The following is a 19,795-nucleotide window of genomic DNA, read 5'->3' on the forward strand; positions in this document are numbered from 1 at the left end:
TTCCCTTTTCGGTATTTCAGGACATCATTTACAAAGTGAAAACTGCTTTTAATAAGGAATTTGACAAAGTTGCACGACAAAAAGAGCAGGAGATAGCACGAGTGAAAGAAAGAAACCTGAGGATCCAAGAAATCTTGGCACAACTGGACCTCCAAGTGGAAGTTTGGGAGACAGATCTTACAGATGATGAGATACCAGAGCGAGTGCTCACTGTTCAGGATTCAGAGGTGTCTGAAAAAGAAATCTTTCTCTTTCACCCACTACAAATACAGTTCTCTAATTCTTCTCATTTCCAGACATTGTGTCAGTACTGAAAAGCCTTAAAACAGATGTGAGCGTGTACTTAAAATAATCTCTTGGACTCTTTGTGTTCCTTCCCTTTTTAGGGAGAAAGCTCTTAATAAGACAATCTGAAATTAATAAAATAATGTATACAATCTTAATTTATTGCTGTTAAAAGTTTTTAATTGCCCATAAATTAGGTAGAAATTCCCCCTCTTCCTGACTCTAAGATTCAAACCAGGGGTTACTTCCATAGATAATGTTTTTTTCTGTTTTCTTTGAGCACCATTTTGAGACTAAGTAGTTTCAAACTAAGTATCTAGGTACTAAAGCATACATAGTACTATACTTATCAATTCAAATTATAATTTATAAATAAACACCTTTTCTGACACTACATTCCACTGATATCATCTGCTCTTTTGGTCAGCCTTTCCCCACTTTTCTCTGCTCTCCCACCAGTCTGTGTTATTCTACTGTCAGAAAAGGTGTGAATAAAACATAACTAGTATCAACAAAAATGATGGTAGTTTGCATATTATCATTTTTAAATATAGCTTTTGGAGCTCTTCAGAAGAACAATTTTCTTCTTGAGGGATGTTATCACAGAGCAGAGATACAAAAAGCACTAAGAATTAGTTTTACACCACCTTTCCAAATGTTCCTAGTCCATGTGTGACCATGTTTAGTGAAAAGAACTCTGATATGAACTTCATTTTCTTCCTTCAGATTAAAGCTGAAAAATACTTGACTGAGCAAGAGAGAGAGAAAGCAGAAATGCTGGCTAAACTTGAAATGGAAAGAAATCTTGCTGCTATGGTACTTAAAGTAGTATCCTTTTTACTGAATAGACCTTTGTGTCTGGTTAGTCTTATTTAGGTAATGCTGCACTGGAATATTCCAGGAATGTAGTATGGGAGAATAAATTTTAAATGGTAGGTGGTGATGATGATGATGATGTGTGCCCCTTCTTTTTTATTGTTTACAGTCAGAACTACATAGCTCAGCTGGGGGAAGAAAAGATTTAGTCTTAGGATAACAATTTTTAAGAATGTGCTTAATGGTAATTAAAAATACTGTATCAGGTGACCGGGGACTAGGTAGATTTCTAAATGCATGCTACTGCTCAATCAAGAGCTTTGCTTTGGATATGTGTTTATTGACAGAGTGATCTATGTTCTTCAAGGATCAGACCACAAGATCATAGCACTTTTCTCTGGCATTAAAATGTATCTTTGAAAAGCCCACGAAGGTTCTGGCCCCAAAAGAGATGCACAGTAAGACAGTGACACTACAACTTCCTTCATCCAAGCCTGCCAACTGGCCAGGAGCAATCTATGCCTATGTATTTCTTTCAAAACTGCCAGAATGTTAATAATTAGTAAGTTATTTGGTCTATGAACATCCATCCACCAGCAAAAGCTCTGAGACTTCTAGCATATTTCACATGCATCTCTGAAGAGCATTAATCTACTAGTGACACACAATATAATCGTATGGGTGACCTAGAGGTAAAGTACCCTATTATTGTTCCCAAAACTTCCAGTTACTACACTTCTTTCTGTACCCTAAAATACTTTTCTGTGGTCATCCCCAGGACAATGAAAGAATCCGAGCTCTTAATGACATGATGGGTGGAGTGCTAGAAGTCAAAAAGGAAGACATCTTGAAAATTGTGAGTAGCATTTCTGCCATATCATTTAGGTTGCTTGTGGGCTTTTAAGCAAATATGAAATTCAACTAGCAAATATTTCCAACCTAAGTGACAGCAGAAAGAGAACTGTAGAATTGCATCATGCCTAGATAGACTCCAAAAGAGACCATACACTGGTGTCAAAAGAGACGAGATTCTAGTGCCTGCATATGATTTACCCATTGACACCTGTCCCTATCACAGTAGAATAGTATAGGAACATAGTCTGGTATCATCATTACAACAAGTGTATTGCTGAGAAGAGTCTATTACCCGTGGTTGAGATCTTACAGAAAAATACCATATTCTATTTAACTCAGCAAATACAGGTAGTAAAGAAAGGAAAGAATGTGAAGGAGTGTCACAGAAAAAAGGATAGGGCAGATCCAAGTGTTCTCCCTGGAATTGATCTGTTTGGGAAATTAGGACTCCACTTAAAAGCATACATTAGCGTGTCATTAAATTTGGGGTTCTGAAACAGAAAATGTGGTATGTCTTGTACTGACAGTAGTATGTTTGAATACAAAATGCTAGTATTTTACAAGATCCAGTAGTGAATTCCTGTAAGCAAGTGAGAGAGAATAGCACAATATATACACACTAAAACCACTGGTGAGAGCAACAGACCAGAGAGAAAATGAACGTATATGTTACTTGGACTTAAGGCTTGCACCTTACTTACCACTAAGAAATACATTTCATTACATTTGATGTGTGCTATAGTTTGTTAGTATGCTGATGGCGACTTAATATTGCTTTTGAAGTATATTTGTCTTGAATATTTCCAGGACATTCCTCCACCTCCTTTTATATCCAAGCCCGAGTATACTTGGAATAATGAAGAAAAGAAAATATTTAGAGAACATGAGAAAAAAGTCAAGGAGCTGGATGAAGAAAAAGAAAAGTTTAGAAGGGTAAACTAAAATACGAAACAGAGTGGTTTTGTTCACAGTGCTCATGACCAAAGCTTCTGGTCCTTCTCAGGAGCTACTTCTAAAAAATGAATACTAATAAGAGAACAAAGGAAAAACAAAGATCATGTGGCCTATTAAATAAGTCCTAGCCTAGACAGTAAAATAAGGCAATTATTACTTATACAAATTAATATGTGACAAATGGTAACTTTTCTTCACAAACATACCAGTATTCCTAAAATGTTGGGGTTTTTTTTCAGTTCCATACCCAGAGTTGCTGATGCCATATACAGATAATAAAACCATATTTATCCTTCAAAATGGTATTTGGACAACATAACTAGGTAGCCTGGAAGCACTCTCCTTCCAAACAAGTGATTTCTGGGACCTTTTGGCTTCCCCAGAATCTGATATACTATTATTTCAGAGCTTCTTTGTTCTTCCAGATGTAACATTGCTGCTCTTCTCCCTCCTTTCCCCAGGCACTGGAGAATGAATTGAAGAAACTTGAAGATTCCATCCGGGAAACAACACAAAATTTTGATGAGTGTGTATGCAAACTCTCTGAAAAGAAAGTGAAATTAGAGATGGTCATCTATCAGGTAATGCAGAAAACAATTTTTAATCTCTCCCTCTGTGCTGCAGGAATGTTAAAATTTTTTATTACAATCATTTCACAGGAAGAACTCAAAATAGTCAACCTCATTTATGCTTTACTGTTGGATGAAGAGTTAAACACTAGAGAAGCTGGACTTCATAATTACCTTACAAAAAAGCAGAAAGAAAAAGTAAGTTACCATTTGGAATGCTATTCTTAGGAAAAGTGTAATATTTACAGTAGTTTCTTGTGAAGATTGCTCTTTCTAAAGCAAAATTTTGCCATAGGTGATTTTCTGATAATTTACAGAGTCACTGATCTTTTTTTTCTAACGTGTACAGGCAACATGCATTATAAATACATATGTTTTTGAGTAGATACTCATCTTGATTCATCAGGAGTTCTCTGGTAAAACACCATACGTTCAGAAGGGCATGCTGCTATTTGTTTGCTAACTATAATATTCTTTAGTATTCAGTATCAAGCAGGAAGCACCAATTACGAGGGTTTTATGAGAGCAAGATGCACAAAAGAATGTGTAATGCCATCATATTTTTCACTGAGGTGTCTAATGTAGGGCAGGCCATGCTGGCTTCTGTTTGCCAGTTCAAAACATAGACAGGGCTGGTGTGTCAGTATCTGACCATGGAAGCAGAACATACCACGGAGTACAAGGTGTTTACAGTCTTACCTACCAATTCAGTCTCCTGAAGAGTTTACCTGTCCCTGTCAAACCATGTACAAGTCAACAAAAGACTGGTGAGCACAAGTGGTAGATCTGGATTTCTATACAAGCGCTTACTGCCCACAGTAATTAATTTGAGTGACAGTTCCAATTCCTGTGTTTTGCCAATACTTGTGTGACTGGTGATCTAAGTGACAGTACTCTGCAGGCTGATTCTGGCTCTTGGGACAGTATTATTCCATTTGCTCACTTTTGTCTTTGTGGAGCTGTCCCTGAGGACACAGATAATATACTAATGCCTCCTCACGTCAGATCTACTTGAACTGTACCAGACCTCTGTGTATGGAGCTGCAAGCAGCCATTTGTATATGAGCTATAGGGAAAGGTTCCAAAGGAAGCATCTAGCCCATACCACTAAATAGGCTGAGCTAGTTTAAAATTAGCTGAGGACAAATGTATACCAGCTTACATAATTCAAAATATATCTTTTTAAAAAAAAAAATTTCTAAATGTTCCCATTGGTATGTCTTTTGGTCCATGTAAACTGTCCAATAGAACAAAACTGTCTCCTCAGCAGAGTATAAGCACTTAACAGCCTTGATTAAACAGATGAGCTTAGTATCCTGACATGTAGCAGAACTATGTCATGACAACAGAAAAACTGCATTCTCAAATGAAGAGCCTTCCACTGAACAACACGTGAGAATTTTTGACTGGTCTTACCTGTGATGACATGAAAGTGAAAGGAAATCTCTGCAAATATGAACAAGTATCAACACAGGTCCTTATATTCAAAGTTTAAAAAGAAAACTTGTAAGCATTTGTATAAAGTTTTTCTTTTACAAATTTCTTACCTTCTTAAGCAGTGGACTAGTTTAATTTTGCAGCTGCTCACCTTTTAGCAGTATCTACAAGTAACCCCCTGAAGAAGGCATTATATTGTTAGTAAAAATAGCTCACAGGGTTTTCTCTAGAAATAGGAGTCAGTTTTGTCAGTGTATACGAATGGCCATTCGGTGCTTCTGCTGGCTGAGTTTCATTCCTGAAATCTTTTGGGTTTGCTATAGGTCAAGACTGCAAGAACAATCCAGACTACAAAACAAAAAATTGAGGCTTACGTAGACACCTATGAAAATGCAATAGCTGAAGAGAAGGTGAGACTCTTGACAAACACAAGGAGGTTCAGAAAGTAAAAAGTTAATGCTGTGTCTTGATAATGAGGAGAACATACTTCCCTGTAAGCGTGGGGTGAGTTCTGGTCAACTTGCTGATCGCTGAAATGAAGTAGTAAAGGAGAGTGTGTGCATAGAAGAATTTATGAAGTAGTCCAGATTCCTGTGATGCTTGGGAACACTTGGAAGAGCAACATATTCTGTATTTCTAAGGTGTGGGCAGGTTGATGCTTTTTTTAAATGAACACTGTGGTAACAAGAAAGCTTTCTGTTTCCCTTCTAGAATCTGGAACGTGGTTTTACAAAGGCATTTGCTGACCTACCAGACATTCTCCGTGATGAACTTCTCCAGCTTTACAAACAACGACCAAAGTAAGATCTCCCCTGATTACATCTGTTTAAATATTAATATTTCTTGTGAGTCAAGCATGAGAATGTTATTAATTTCAGTAATCTAAATTATTCTGGTAATCAGTGAGGTGCCTGCTTTCTATTAGATACTTAACAATGGTCAATTTCCTATCGTACTTACAGTTATTATTTTGAGTGCCTACATTTCCTTATTCACCCCACAGTCTTTTAAAAATGCAATCTAAATACTCATCGGGTCTCAAAAACATATATTCTTATTTTGTGTAAGATGCAGTCTTACCTGTTGGCTTTTTGCAAGAAACTGAGAGTACAACATTTTCTTAGTTGTTTGTGAGCTTCTTTTCAGTGAGCAAAAAAAACCCCCATGGAATTCTGTAATGTACTGTACTGTGTGTGTGCACTAGGACCCCCATGACAGAAATGCTCCCTGACACAGCTAACCCGTATGGGGATTGTTCAGCCTCAGCTGAAGGTTACAAAGATGCAGTTGCCCTTTTAATGAAAGCCATGGATGAACTGGATGGTCCTGAGCACATGCCTAATGGTTTAGATCTGTCTATATGGAAACATTTTTGTCTAGCTAGACGAAATAAAATGAAGAGTGAGGAGCTGGTATGTAAAATTCTTTATTTTGTCAGTATTCTTGATATTTTCAGGTCTTAAACTTCTTTGGAGTTCAAATGTAGGGTCAAGCTACTTGTGAAAGGACAATGCAGCATACATAAGCTGTATTTGAGTTTGAAGGTGACTTCTGGCCACATTCAGTTCAGAATAATATAAATGTCATCAAGGGAAAACAGCTCTAGGTCTTCTTTAGAGGAAAAATTAGCATATTAATGTGGATGGATTTGATCAGAATTACTTTGACCTTGATATAGTTTCATTAAAACTCTATCTGTACCAAAAAATAAAGTTAAGGTATATGATTTCCATCATTTGCTGGAGCAGTTCTCTCTCATTAGCATTCTACATTTGTGGCAACGCATGCCCATTTTTTCCTAGAACATGAAGAGCTGTTCTTAACAAAGGATGTTGCTGTAAAGTTCTAGCAAGCTCTTTGTTTAGAATTATCCAGAGACAGACATGCATGACCTTTGAGCAAGAGATAAGAAAATATGATTTCCGTTCATGTGAATGAACTATGCATAAATTAATAAATAAGTTTCTGAGCAGAGCATAAGGAATGTAACCTCTGCATATTTATACATACATATGGCTTCTTAAGAACTTATCTTCTCTGTTGTTGAAGAGGCTTGTCCTGACACACTGACAAAGTTCAGAATGTCACAGTGTTGCTTGCTTAGGTGAAATGGAGGGCCCTGACACTGACAGAAATGCAGGCCTTTCTCCAGAGAAGGATGGATGAGGACAAGAAGATTAAGTCAGAAATAGAAGACATTTTCCAAGAACTCACTTGGTAATTTTGTTTCTTTTCTTATGTTCCGCTACATTTGAATCTGCTGCCAACAAAGAATTACAGACAGAATTGTACAGCTGTGTTCCTAACGCCCTTTACCTGGGACTCCTCTCAGGAAGAGTCCTGTGCTGCTTCTGAAATGAGGTGTGACTGCAGCACGTGAGCAGGCCAAACCAGCCTCAATCTACCATCTTAAGTAACACCATCAGTAAGGACTGCGGCATGGACTTCAATGCACACCGACTGCCCCAAAAGCGCCATCACACCATCAATCCCCCAGAGCCCCCAAGGCCATAGATGCGCTAGCTAGCTCAGTTACATTTTGCTCCTTCAGGCCTAGGAGGCAGCAATCACTCCTAATTGCAATATGCCAAAAGACACCTGATCTCACTGACCTGCTTGGACCTGCAAGATTTCATTTCTTCACATACATGACATAATTTTCACATTCATTGTGGAACAAACCCCAGGATAAATTACACAAGAAAATGGATGCTGGTTGGGAGTCTCCTCCACTTCATTTTCAATTGTCAAGATTTTTGTTCAGTAACAAGACTTGCTCTTAGAACATCTGCTAGAATATGGTAAACTGAATCCAGGATTGAAAACTTCAGATATGGAAATAACATGCAAATTCTGTAGTCACTTTGGGAGCAAGTAGAAAACAGGCTGTCAAAGAATAACCCCTACACAAACATACCACTTACCGGTAACAAACATAAACATTTGGAGAATCATGGGAGGACTAATATAATCCTGTTGAAATCACCAAACATTGTTTTTGTTTTCTGCCATTTTAGGCTGCAGGAGGAGAAAGTGAAACTTCAGTTGAATTTGACTGTCCAGTTTTTGCTAAAACAAGGACAGGTGGAATTGGAAAGTACTGAGATTCCAGACTACGCTGATGCCATTCTCATTAATAGGAGTGTTATTGAAGAACTTAATTGCTCTATCATGGTAATTTACCTTATCCAAAAAAAATCCGAGCTTTTTAAACAAACGTGTTGTCCTTGAGGGGCTCTGCTTTTTCTCCAGTTGGACATCTAGTTTCAATTCACTGCTACGCACCAGTAGGCTCAGTTGTAATCTAGAAGCTATTAAGAGTTCTGTGATGTAAAGATTGCACTACAGACTGCTTTCTTGATGTTTGATCAATGCAATTCAAATCAATGAAATGGCAACAGTTTTTAGGCACACCATCACTTACATACCCTGTAAATAGAAATGCTAATATCCTGGGCACCAGTCCAAAAATTCCTGCAAGGCAAACTTACAGTCATGTTAAGAAGCATTTGAACAGTAGCTTACATTAAGATTTTAAAAATTAATACACTGTTTTATGTAAGGTGAAATTGGTGATCATACTTAAAACAGTTTTTCATACTCTCATGTTCTTTTTTTGGGGCATTCTAGCTGTACAGAAATTGCTTCTCACTGCTACTGCACAAAGCTTTCAGTAGTGACTGCAAAATACCTTATACAAAGCAAGCAGGTACTTTGTAGAGCTAAAATGCCTTTGTTTTCTTATAAAAGATATAAAGATGGAGGGAGAGGTTAGCTGTAATTTTCTTCATCTCCTTCTGTGATACAAAACTACAGCACAGGGCACAAAAAGAACAAAAATCCACAAAAATAACCATCTGGGGCAAAGTCTGGAAAGAGACTGCAGTATAGCATGCTTTCCTCAGTAAGGTTATAACTTTGGAGGCCTCCCTGTCTTCTTGCAAATAATTATTCCATAATTTGTAAAGTGATAATTAAGATTAATCTATTTTTTCAGGCTCAAGGAGAAAAAAAAATTGCTAGCATGGTGCAATGTAAAGACTTCTCTAAAGGGATATTTCAGCTGGAATGGGAACATAAGAAAATGAGAATGCAGATAGAAGATCTGAAACAGAAGGCTCAGGATATTGTAACACTACCCATTTCCAAAGATTGCCAGCTAGTGAGTTACTTTCTCTAATTTATATTTTGACTGCAGAAAATTTTGCTGCCTATACCTGTAAGATCATTTATACCTCTAAGTCTTACTCCTGCAAAGAAATGTGATGGCTAACATGTCAACAACTTGAGTTTTAGAGGAACCTTTTACTCTTGAGATTGATCAGTGATTAAGTTCTTTAGTATGTTCAGGTGTAAACGAAGGCAAAATTAGCCCTAACTCGTAGTGTTTCAAAACTGTCACTGCGAGTAGGGAATCAGGACTTTGCAGCCACAAGGAACAGATCTTACAAATCAAGCAACCTAACTTCCTTTTAAGTGAAAGGTCTGAGGTGCCCCCATCTGGTATCTCACAGAAATACCCTAACTTCTGCTCAGCATACAGACGGAGTGTTCCTACAGGAGCTACACTGAGCCTCACTCACTGCCATTTTTTGGCCCAGCAGCAGAAGGATGGGGAATTGTTTGCGGTGCCTGGCAGGCAAGAGGCAACAGCTGGCCAGCAAGTCAGCACCCACATAGCTTTGAACAAGCCCAGCTGGCAGGCCAGAAAGCACAGGTAAAGGCTGTGGAGAGAGCCAAGGATACCAGAGGGAGAAGAGAGGAGGAAGAAGAAAGTCTGTAGGGAAGCCTGAAGATACTATAGTACAGGATGTAGAGGACTGCAGGGAAAGATGATGGGTTTGTGGTGATGGGGTGGGGGTCACAAATGTTTGGAGTAGGGGATGTTTAAGGATGGGTAAGGCTGGAGATATTGAAGCAGAAGAGCTGTAAAGCACAGACAAAATGAAGAACGTTGGAAAGCAGATAAGGATATTGGAATTCAAAAGATTAAAATAAAATCCAAAAGACTTGTTTTGCTCAGGCTTCATTTGTTTTGCTGCTCTCCAAACTGCTTGTTCACTTCTGAATCACAGCCAGGGGACTTCCATATGCAACACCAACAAAACAGCTTTCCAGAGAGGTGATGTGACAACATGCTGAGATGTTCTTGTAGCAAATTTATCACCAGTGTGTTGCCATTAGCTGAAAGTTCATTTAAACTGATGAGCAGGACTATTGCCCTTCAGAGAGAGTCAGGCTTGCCCATAGCAAAGGCATATATGAGTTTAATAAAAATTTGAATGCTCTGAGGGGCTTGACTTCACTTTTTGAGTAGAAATGTCAGGTTAGTGGGAAAGACAAGGCAGTAGAGACCTCAACAATTGGAACAGAAGAAAAGGTGACTTAGATAAATGTGTGCAGGCAAGGATCTGAGAACACTTGGAATGAGGGCTCTTACTAAAGCAGTGAGTGAAAGCAGTTTCCTGCTGCATGCAAGGAGCCTGCTGGGTCTTTCTTTTTTCTCCTCTTCTAACAAGAGCAGTCCACAAAGTTTTACCCATTGCTTTGATGTGACAGGAAGGATGCATCTACATCTACAGAAACCTGTTTACTGCCCATTAGGGGTCATACAGCCTGTTTTACCATTTATCATTTCATAAAGAAGTATTTTAGTAGCAGTGTGCCCATGAAAAAAATCTTTACTACATTCTCTGAAACTTGAATTTCTATGCAGATATAAGAGCAATAAAAGAAGTAAGAATTACTAGGAAACACTTGACAGAAAAATAACAAATTTCTTCTCTGGCCTAAATACAGACTGTACAGTATTTTGGCCTCCAGCTGTGATAGCTCAGACCACCTTATAAGCAAAAGTATAGCTTGATTTGACAATCTCGTAACAAATTTTCTTGGTCTTTGTTTCCATTACCATAGAAAAGATAACATTCTTTTTAACAGCTGTACAGTCTACTATTCAAACAGCAGACAAGAATATCTTTACAGTGTCCATTTGTGATCACTAGTAAGACTTTCCACTGTGCAGAATTCTAGTTTTTGGCATTTCACAGTGTGATTATCGTTGTTGAATTTGGAACAGGCTTAATAAGATGTTTTTTTTCTGTTTTTAATTCTTTAGTTCCTTACTGTGCTGGACTATGACAGCTGCACCACCCGCCACATCTCAGGGATGGAGCAGACTCTTGACATCATGGATAAGGTAAATCCTAAATGAACTATCACATTTGTGAGACACATCCCTAGTTTAAATGCAAGTCCTCTTTCATTAGCAAGAGGTGTTTGTAAGGAACAAGTGCAACTGATACAGAGGTGCTTACTTAGGGACTGTTGGAACATGGCCATAACAGCAGACACAAATGAATATATAGACCCATGTATTTATTCATCTGGCTTTCAGTGTTTCTTCAGCTTGCACCGAGCTGCCTACGGCAGTGGGTCTCTGAGGTCATGCGAAGCAGTCATCATACACAGATTGCTGCACTGATCAACCTGTGGAGAGAAATCTCCTTGCTCTGTTACTGCAATTAAATGTTTTCCCTCCTGAGCTTCTGAATGCAGATCTGCTTATCACTTCTTACACAGCTTTGCCTATAAAACTCACTCTTCCTTTTCTAATGACGCATCCTTCCAGTCTTCACTGCTCAATGTTTCTCTTCAGAAGCAGCAGCCTGTTCAAAATATCACTGCCCCCTATAGTCAAAAGAATAGGCACACAACAATCTGATTTGCTAGCTCCCTCATCTATTTCAACATTCAGATTATGATTATCCCTGGTTTTAAGTGATTTCACTGGATTTTCTCCAGGTACTCTAGCCAGCATCAACCTCCTCTTCCTATTCAAACTTCAGTATTTATCTTGTCCCTTTACAGCACACCCAATAGCTTCAGCACAACCACCCTTTCTTCAGCAGCTCCCAGCAGCTGAGTGTTCTCATCTCAGTGGTCCCACTGACTTCCTTTCCTCTCTCTGCCTTTCAAGTTTTAATATTTGTCTCCTTGACCCATACCTCTTTGTTCCTTGTCTGCTACTTGTATTAGAACTCCATAAAGCATATCAGAACACAGTGTGTGTGAAAGACACTATAGGAAGTAAAGCTAGAACGTGCTACTAGGACAATCAAAACGTGAACGTTTATTGAGCTACAGTGCAGCGCTTAAGATCACCCATTTCCATCGCAAGTTTGTCTGAACAGCTTTGAATAACCTCATATATTTGCTTTATTAATTTGGAAATGGACAGCTGCACAGGAAGAATGTGAAGAACTGTCAGAAAAGAATTAAGGAGCTGGAGAAGCGCATCAGTTTAGAAGAGCAAGCAAACTACAAGCTCAGCCTGGAGCTGAAAGAGAAGCTTGTCTCCGTTTCAGAAAGGAGGCATATCTGCGCGGCAGCCGGTGAGTCCCAGGAACGCACCTGAACTCACAACCACAGAACACTCAGAAGATATCTCCAAGGCTAAACAGTCCTGTTCCCCATCAGTGTCAGCTAAGGGGCGAGGAGCCCTTGCTTTATTTATTGCTGAATTTACTACTCAATGCGCACAATTAGCAGTGCCCTTTCTGCCACAACCATTTAACACATGTAAGAGCATACGTACAGATTACTGCTGTTGTAGCTGAAGTTAATTGACTAAATTGCTGAAAGTAAGTCAAAATATTATAATCATTAATGCCTTCATTAGGCAATATGCTTTCACTCTTTCTCAGAAATGTTCAATCCACTTCTTTCCACACATTCAAAGGAAGAGAGGAAGTACCATGAAGCTGAGGAGGATTTTTTTATTAGAAAAACTGTAGAGATCTTTCCACTAGTGGGAAACAGGAAGGAAACTAAAGGAAGCATTCTCAGTGCCTTTTTGAAATTTTTTGCTTTATTCAGTATTACAAAGGCTCTTAAGCCCAACTGTGAACCTTTTTTAAAATGCTTGCCTATTTTATAGAGAATTTGGAATAACCCCAGGTCTAATATAAATATAATATAGACTATGCATCCCCTACAAGTAGAAGCTAACCCTTATATTTTGTTTTGTGCAGACACACAGCATGTTTCTCAGAAGATCGCAAAGCAGCGTTACCGAGAGATTTTGAAGCAGAAACACTTACGGGGGCTTGTAAAGGAGCAGGAAGAACAGTTTGAAATTCTTCAGGCAGAAGTTGAAAGACTGAGATTGAGAACATACCCAGTTCTTTAAAAATCAGAGCCCAGGTAGATGTATAATATACCATAGTCTTGCCTAAAAGAGCTTGGACATCTACCTTTTCTCCCTGAACTTTTCTTTCCACAAACTATTTCTTCTGTCATTTCTTTTAAAATAACTTCAGTTTGAAAGATGCGTGTTTGTCTGGATTGTACATTTTATACCTAGTCCTAACCCCATTCTATTTCAGTTCATGAGATTTATTTCTGCTGTTCTGATTATACAAACCATGTAGCTCACTGCAGAAGACAGAGAGTACAGGAAATTGCAGGCTGATAGAACAGGTATATTTGTATATCCTCAATCTGCAATAGGCAACTAGAACACTTTAGAAGTGCTGTAAGACATCATGAATTTGCATCTACTAGAATTCATGTCTGTGGCTTTGAATGCATTTTGGTTTTTTAAATATATTTACACCTGTGATGGCACAAGTGTAGGTTGCCAAGAAGATGAAGATGTGTGGTACCTGGCTGTCCCAAAAGCTGCTGTGCCTTATGATAGCACGATTACTCACAGCCACCAGTAGCTGTGGCTGGCGCCAACAGGAAAACCAGGTTTGGAAGCATCTGGCCTCCTGAAAGAGTTGCTGCTCTCTCTGACCCCTTCACCTTGATATGTGGCCTATTTGCCTGCCAGATTTCTTCAAGACAGCTAAGAAAGATAAAGAACCCTTGGAAGAATTAACCACTGTTGGAGACTGAGCTACCTACTCGGGCATGCTCACCGCTTTTTATTTCCCTCTTCCACAGTGTGTAAATTCTTCTCCTCTTTTCATAAATTCACATAAAATCTACATTTATTCCATTGTGAGAACATTAATAGCTTTATAAATTCTTCTCCTCTTTTCATAAAAACTACATTCATTCCATTGTGAGAACATTAATAGCTTTGATAACCAGATTTGATTAATAACTTTGATACCTTAGTTTAAGAAAATTCTACACTTGTAAGGAAAACTACGTCTTGTACACCACCTCCTTTTTTGCTTTACTGTCTCTAACTGGCATCTGTAAGGATGCCAATTACATCTATATTCATCTTGCAGGACTTTTTTCTTAAAAAAATGAAGGTTCCCTAGAAGTAGCACAGTTACAAATTCACCAAGGATTTTGGGGAAACAGAACCACCTCCTTCACCAGGCACCATTATCTTCTCTTACTGATCTAAGAGACACAAGAAAGTGTCTTAATACTCAAAATGTGATTAGGGATAAAGGTTGGTTTTCATTAATTCTGTGGACAGCAACAATCAGTATTCTTAGAAGCAAGCTGTAAATTTAAGTCTAATGAGCCCTGTCAGTGTTGAAAGGGTCTGTATGAACTTTGATTTTCTTTCCCTTGAGATAAGTAAGAAATTGCTCCCTTAAGGAAACAGGAAGTGCCACCTGTAAACAAAGCAGTCAAGGTACAACCAATAAGCAATGCGATTGCATATAAAACAGTATTCACAGCAGAGAGAATTGTGGGCTAGTTAAGATTTATGTATTGCTACACTTGACAAGCGCTGATTCCAAGGAGAATAAAAGCAGAGAGAAGTCAACACACTTGGTGCATAGGCCATGATGAGAAGATACGCAGTTTCAAGTAAAGATAAAAAATACAACATTTATTGAAGGATCAATGTTAATATTTTATTCAGCTTTATGATGCTGCATTTGAAGAAAAACACAGCTTTGTCTAATGGGAGTTCTTATTTATTTGTCAGGAGAAAGCACCTTGGCCTCACGTGAAGTAGCAGAGCAGACAGATGCTGGCTGCAGTTTTCTTGCCTTCCTTTCTTTTATTTCAGGCTGTGGCAGAATGCTGAAGAGACAGCTGCCCTGAAGACAACTGTCTGGACCAGTATCTGAAAATGGTTGCATTATGGCACATTTCTCTCAATTATAATTAAAGATACTGAGAACATCTCATTGCAGCTTCAGAATAGTAACAACATGAAAATTAGTTATCTTTACTTAACTCGCAAAATGCTGCCATTAACTGACTGGCAGCAGGGACATGTATAAAACCAGCTCTATCTGTGAACAAAGAACTGAACTCTTCCCCACCTGAACATCAACAGAAACAACAATTAACTTGACTTTGTTATTTCAAGACAAGTAACCATGGAAAAACTAATCAAAGAATGGGCTTCTTCTTCCTGTTGAAGTATGACTTGATTTAATTTTAATTTTTATTCAATAACAATTTGCTGATCAAGTTATCACGTCAGCTTTTCCAAAACAACACAAGTTCCATCCTTCCTGTCAGCTGATGCCTTTTAAAGTGCCTACTGTATCTAAATACAGAGCTTTTCAAGTATCTCCTGAGAAAGCCTTCTAACCTCAGAGCATGAAGTCCATGGCCTGATCAACTCTTCTTAGGCGATCAGAATTCATTCAGTCTTTTCTGCTCTTGTGTTCACAGAATTGAAAGCTTTGCACCCATTTATTATGCATCAACAAAATCTTCTTCTGTTCTGCTGTAGTGCAACAGCTGGTCTTCCAACCCAAAAGTATCTATCAGCTGAGTGAGACTCACTTTCTTGCCATCTGCAGAAAAAGCCAACTGCAGTTCATAGAGCATGAGCTGGGTACTACTTCTCCACTTCACTATCAAGGCCTGCAGTTCAGATAGGTTGTTCTGAAATTGGGACAAAATGAAACAAAACTGTCATTTGCTGAAATGTGAGGGGTTTTATACCCTGCAGATCTATTTTTACAAACTGCCTTAAACTGAGACAATACACAAACACCACACACACAAAAAAGTAAAAGTGTTGTTGCTTAAATTAATAAATGATTACACTGTGAATTCCAGTTTAGAGGATGACTTAGAAGTGCCTTTTTAGAGGTTTGGTTTGCCTCACCTTAGAGCGATACATCTTAACCAGTTTGAGCCTTCGAAGCAGTTCTTCCTTCTCCTGCACTTGTTTCACCAGCCTTACTTTTTCTTCCAGGGACTGTTGCTGAACAAGACCAGCCTGTAGCACACCAGAATTCTCTGCTGATCCACACAGACCACTCTCCCCTAAGGGACTTTTGAAACCTATGTGTTCAGTGCCACTTCTTTCCAGGTTTTCAGAACCATCTTGTAATCCAGAACAATCTGTACTTGTCTTTGGCAGGCACTCTTTGTCAGAACCAGCACAGCCTTCTTCCTCAGCGTCTATTTTGAGCCGCTTTGCCACGGTAAAACTAGCATTAAACGAACGTCTTGTTCTCCTTAATCGCTCCTTCAGAGCTGCACTCATGGGCTACAAAAAAAACCCACAAACAAAATCAAGCCAGAAGGATCAGGATCTCATTTTTTATCAAATTTCAAAGAACCATTTACCCCGGTTATTTACATAGAATGTCATATATCTAAAGATAATTGTAAAGACAGACTCCCCAATTCTCTATTTTTCACAAACTTGAAGCAAATTCTCTTCTTTCACATGTATTTACACACAGAGCTGCGAGATATGGGAAGCTGTATCTCTACATTTTCTAGGAGCAAATCCTGTATTTTGTTGAGGCAAACCTATTCATCTAGTCTGTGCAAAACTTACATGGTATATTTCAACTTGGCTAATTTTATTCCATCCAGTTCTATTTCCCCCTCTAGTTTAATGGAGATAAGAGTGGTTGGTTGTTTCTTGTTGTTCCATCCCACCACACTTTCTGCATTAGCACTAGTATAAGACATCTGCATACTACTTGAGAGCATTAGAAATTATCTATATAATTTTGACTTGATCATCCTTTGAGATACTTCACTGATAAGCATCTAAAAAGTTATTTCTTTTTCTTCCAAATAAGTTAACAATTATTTGTTATAACCCATGTCTAAACCTTTTACCTGTGAAAATATACTAAAATATGGGAGAGAGGGATTAGTTAAGGAACACTTGCAAACTAGCCCTGTCCTGTATAGGTCCAGATGCTGAACGTGACCGTGCGGCCCTAACGCACGCTGGGATGAACAGCAAAGCAGAGCTCAGTGGTGTGGACAGACTGATCAGTCTGCCTTGTGCAGGGGAAGCAGAACTCACAGGAAGTCATTCTGCACACACAGCAATCCAGAAAAACAGGATTTGAGAAAACTGAAGACAACAGATTGAAAAAACAGTAACAAAACCCAACACAAACCCTAAGTAGTATTTAGATTTATTAGTATGGCATTTGGGTTGTACTGCTTCATTGCTCTGTGTTCAGAGCAAACATCTGCATATTCAGAGCAAAAGACAACAAGCACATTCCTTACCTGGACAGCCTTGCAGCTATGGGTACAAACTGCCTGTCTTCAGCCTCCCAGAAAACCGTATCTCAGTGACTTCTGATTACTCAATGATTTCACAAGCATTTCTCTTACTGCCAGGAGTCACATTATTGGGAAAACAAATAAGTTTTCATACCTGTTTCCCTGAACTAGCCCCCTGCGGAGCTGCTGTCCCAGAATCCTTTGGAGTGTGGCACAAAGATGGTGATTTACCAAACACTGGTTCTTCCATCTTGAGAGGGACAGCAATTTCTGTTAAAAGACAGAATGAATTATGTATGGTGCCAATTTCACCCAATTATAAAGAGCCATGTGGCTGCAGAAGTGAGTAAAAAGCTCTAAATAACAAATACTAAGGCTTATTTTCTGACTGTTAAAAACAACCCACCTGCATAAGTCACACAACTGTTGCACATGTTAAGTAGCTTCATACTTTGTGAATGTGGCTTTTCTTCAAGAAGATGAATAACACTTGTAACTCATATAAAGCATCTTACTGTCCATTTTGTATATTATTTTTCCCTCAGTCATAAAGCTCTGTGGAAATTTTTATTTCAGCTTCCACAGTCTTACAGGCATTCTCCGTTGTTTTGGTTTGGTTTTTTTTCCTATTTGATATCTGCTTTCAAGTGTTAAAAAAGAGCAAGACAAATTATGAAGCAATTGAACCCATTATAGCATGCCTATAAATCCAAGGTCAGATCCTGCAGCATCAAACTCATCAAAAAAAGCTCACTCCAAATAAACTGTATTTTCTTAATAACACTTCTAACTCGTATAAAGCATCTTACTGTCCATTTTCTATATTATTTTTCCCTCAGTCATAAACTCTGTGGAAATTTTTATTTCAACTTCCACAGTCTTACAGGCATTCTCCGTTGTTTTGGTTTGGGTTTTTTTCCTATTTGATATCTGCTTTCAAGTGTTAAAAAGGAGCAAGACAAATTATGAAGCAATTGAACCCATTATAGCATGCCTATAAATCCAAGGTCAGATCCTGCAGCATCAAACTCATCAAAAAAAGCTCACTCCAAATAAACTGTATTTTCTTAACTTGAATGACCCTTACTGCGTATCTAACTCAAAGGAATAATCCAAACTAAACCAGGTTGAGAAGAACCAGTCCTTCCATTTAACTGCAGCCCAAGCAGTGATAAAAGGATTGTTGGGAGCCACAAGATTTTTATTGTCCACATGTATAAACAATCAATCCTTTCTATGAAACAAAATGATTGGGTACCGAGGTCTGAAAATAATCTGCTGTCTCGTTTGATCCTTCTGGGGATGCTGCTTAAAAAGTAATTACTCACACAAGTAGAATTTTAGATTCAAAGTAAGTATCCCCAGTTCACTCAGAAAAGCGTCCTAATTAAAGTGATAAGTCATACCTCCCAGCATGTGCCAACTGCAAATTGATTTGGCAATGTTTACTTAGTTAAGTGAACCACCTGCTAATGACCAAAATGCAGCTGGAGCATCATCAGCTATGCCTGTGTTTACCTGCAAATTGCAATTACAAGTTTCAAAACAGATGCCTCTTACAAATATAATCCTGCAACAAGCCACTGGGCAACACAAGACTGGCACAAGGGGCTTCCTCTTCAGAGATGTAACATACCAAAGCTTCAGCATGCCAAAGCCTTACAAACCCAGCAACCCTGCTCTTCCTGGCTCTCGGCCAAAGGACACAGGTCCTTATTTATCTTACAAGTCACCACTCCTCCCAGTTGTTCAAAATTCAACATACAGTATTATATTAGAAAAAAACACAACCAGACTTCACTAAAGAAAGTCCTGTTAATTGGGTATTTTTCCAATCTATCAATAAATCAGGAAGCCCACAGCACCCATTAAAGATAAAGGAATTTATCACTATTATTTCTTAATGTGAGCAAGAGCCTAGAAAAAGCTACATCATGCCTTAGTATACAGCATGTAGCAAATATGTAATAAATGTTACTATACAGCAAAATCATTTCAAGCCCAAGAGCTAGCTTCAGCTTGTTCAATTATAAAAAAAAAAATCCTGTGAATCTGTACCTTGATATTCTCATGCAGATTATATGTCTTCAAATGACCTCACCTACAATACTTTTTCCAGTGGTTCACTAATGCTGTTACTTTAACTCTCCGCTTCGCAGCACATTCATATAAGTCACCTGCACTCTTAGAATCCTTTCCCCAAGATCTCAGTGTAAAAAGGCTTTACATCTTCAAGCAGAGATGCCATTTAGCACACAGGAAAATAATTCAGTCCAGCACATACAGAAAACTCGGGCCAGGAGGGGAAAAGACAATTCTGTATTTCAGTACTTACTTGATTCTGCACTTCAGCTAAGTCTCTGATGCTACGTGTCTCGCTTTTCCTGCTTACAGCTACATTAACAGCACTCACTCCTTTTACGTTCTCCTCTCACCAACCTAAGGCTCTGTTAACG

At 38.5% G+C, this 19,795-nt stretch overlaps 2 protein-coding genes across 2 annotated transcripts in view; one reads left to right on the top strand and one right to left on the bottom strand.

The window, feature by feature from the left end:
* The window catches only part of CFAP43 (cilia and flagella associated protein 43), a 47,358-nt gene extending 34,251 nt beyond the window's left edge, over positions 1–13,107 (top strand). Inside the window, exons 25-39 of the mRNA XM_008939064.1 lie at positions 21–227; positions 1,012–1,110; positions 1,880–1,957; positions 2,764–2,889; positions 3,372–3,491; positions 3,570–3,677; positions 5,240–5,326; positions 5,628–5,716; positions 6,121–6,328; positions 7,021–7,133; positions 7,934–8,090; positions 8,914–9,078; positions 11,035–11,115; positions 12,157–12,310; positions 12,950–13,107. Of these exons, the coding sequence (XP_008937312.1) occupies positions 21–227; positions 1,012–1,110; positions 1,880–1,957; positions 2,764–2,889; positions 3,372–3,491; positions 3,570–3,677; positions 5,240–5,326; positions 5,628–5,716; positions 6,121–6,328; positions 7,021–7,133; positions 7,934–8,090; positions 8,914–9,078; positions 11,035–11,115; positions 12,157–12,310; positions 12,950–13,107 (1,950 nt within the window). The remainder of the gene's footprint in view (positions 1–20; positions 228–1,011; positions 1,111–1,879; positions 1,958–2,763; positions 2,890–3,371; positions 3,492–3,569; positions 3,678–5,239; positions 5,327–5,627; positions 5,717–6,120; positions 6,329–7,020; positions 7,134–7,933; positions 8,091–8,913; positions 9,079–11,034; positions 11,116–12,156; positions 12,311–12,949) is intronic.
* Positions 13,108–15,545: 2,438 nt separating this feature from the next.
* Positions 15,546–17,589, bottom strand: SFR1 (SWI5-dependent recombination repair 1). The gene is made up of 3 exons (XM_008939063.1): positions 17,494–17,589; positions 15,964–16,350; positions 15,546–15,737 (listed from the first exon to the last, which is right to left on the bottom strand). Exons 1-3 carry the CDS (start codon positions 17,587–17,589, stop codon positions 15,546–15,548), a joined length of 675 nt encoding a protein of 224 aa, XP_008937311.1.
* Between the last annotated feature and the right edge of the window lie 2,206 nt (positions 17,590–19,795).

The sequence above is a fragment of the Merops nubicus genome, unplaced genomic scaffold (genome assembly GCF_000691845.1).
Source record: "Merops nubicus isolate BGI_N331 unplaced genomic scaffold, ASM69184v1 scaffold2374, whole genome shotgun sequence".
In the NCBI taxonomy this organism is placed as follows: Eukaryota; Metazoa; Chordata; class Aves; order Coraciiformes; family Meropidae; genus Merops; species Merops nubicus.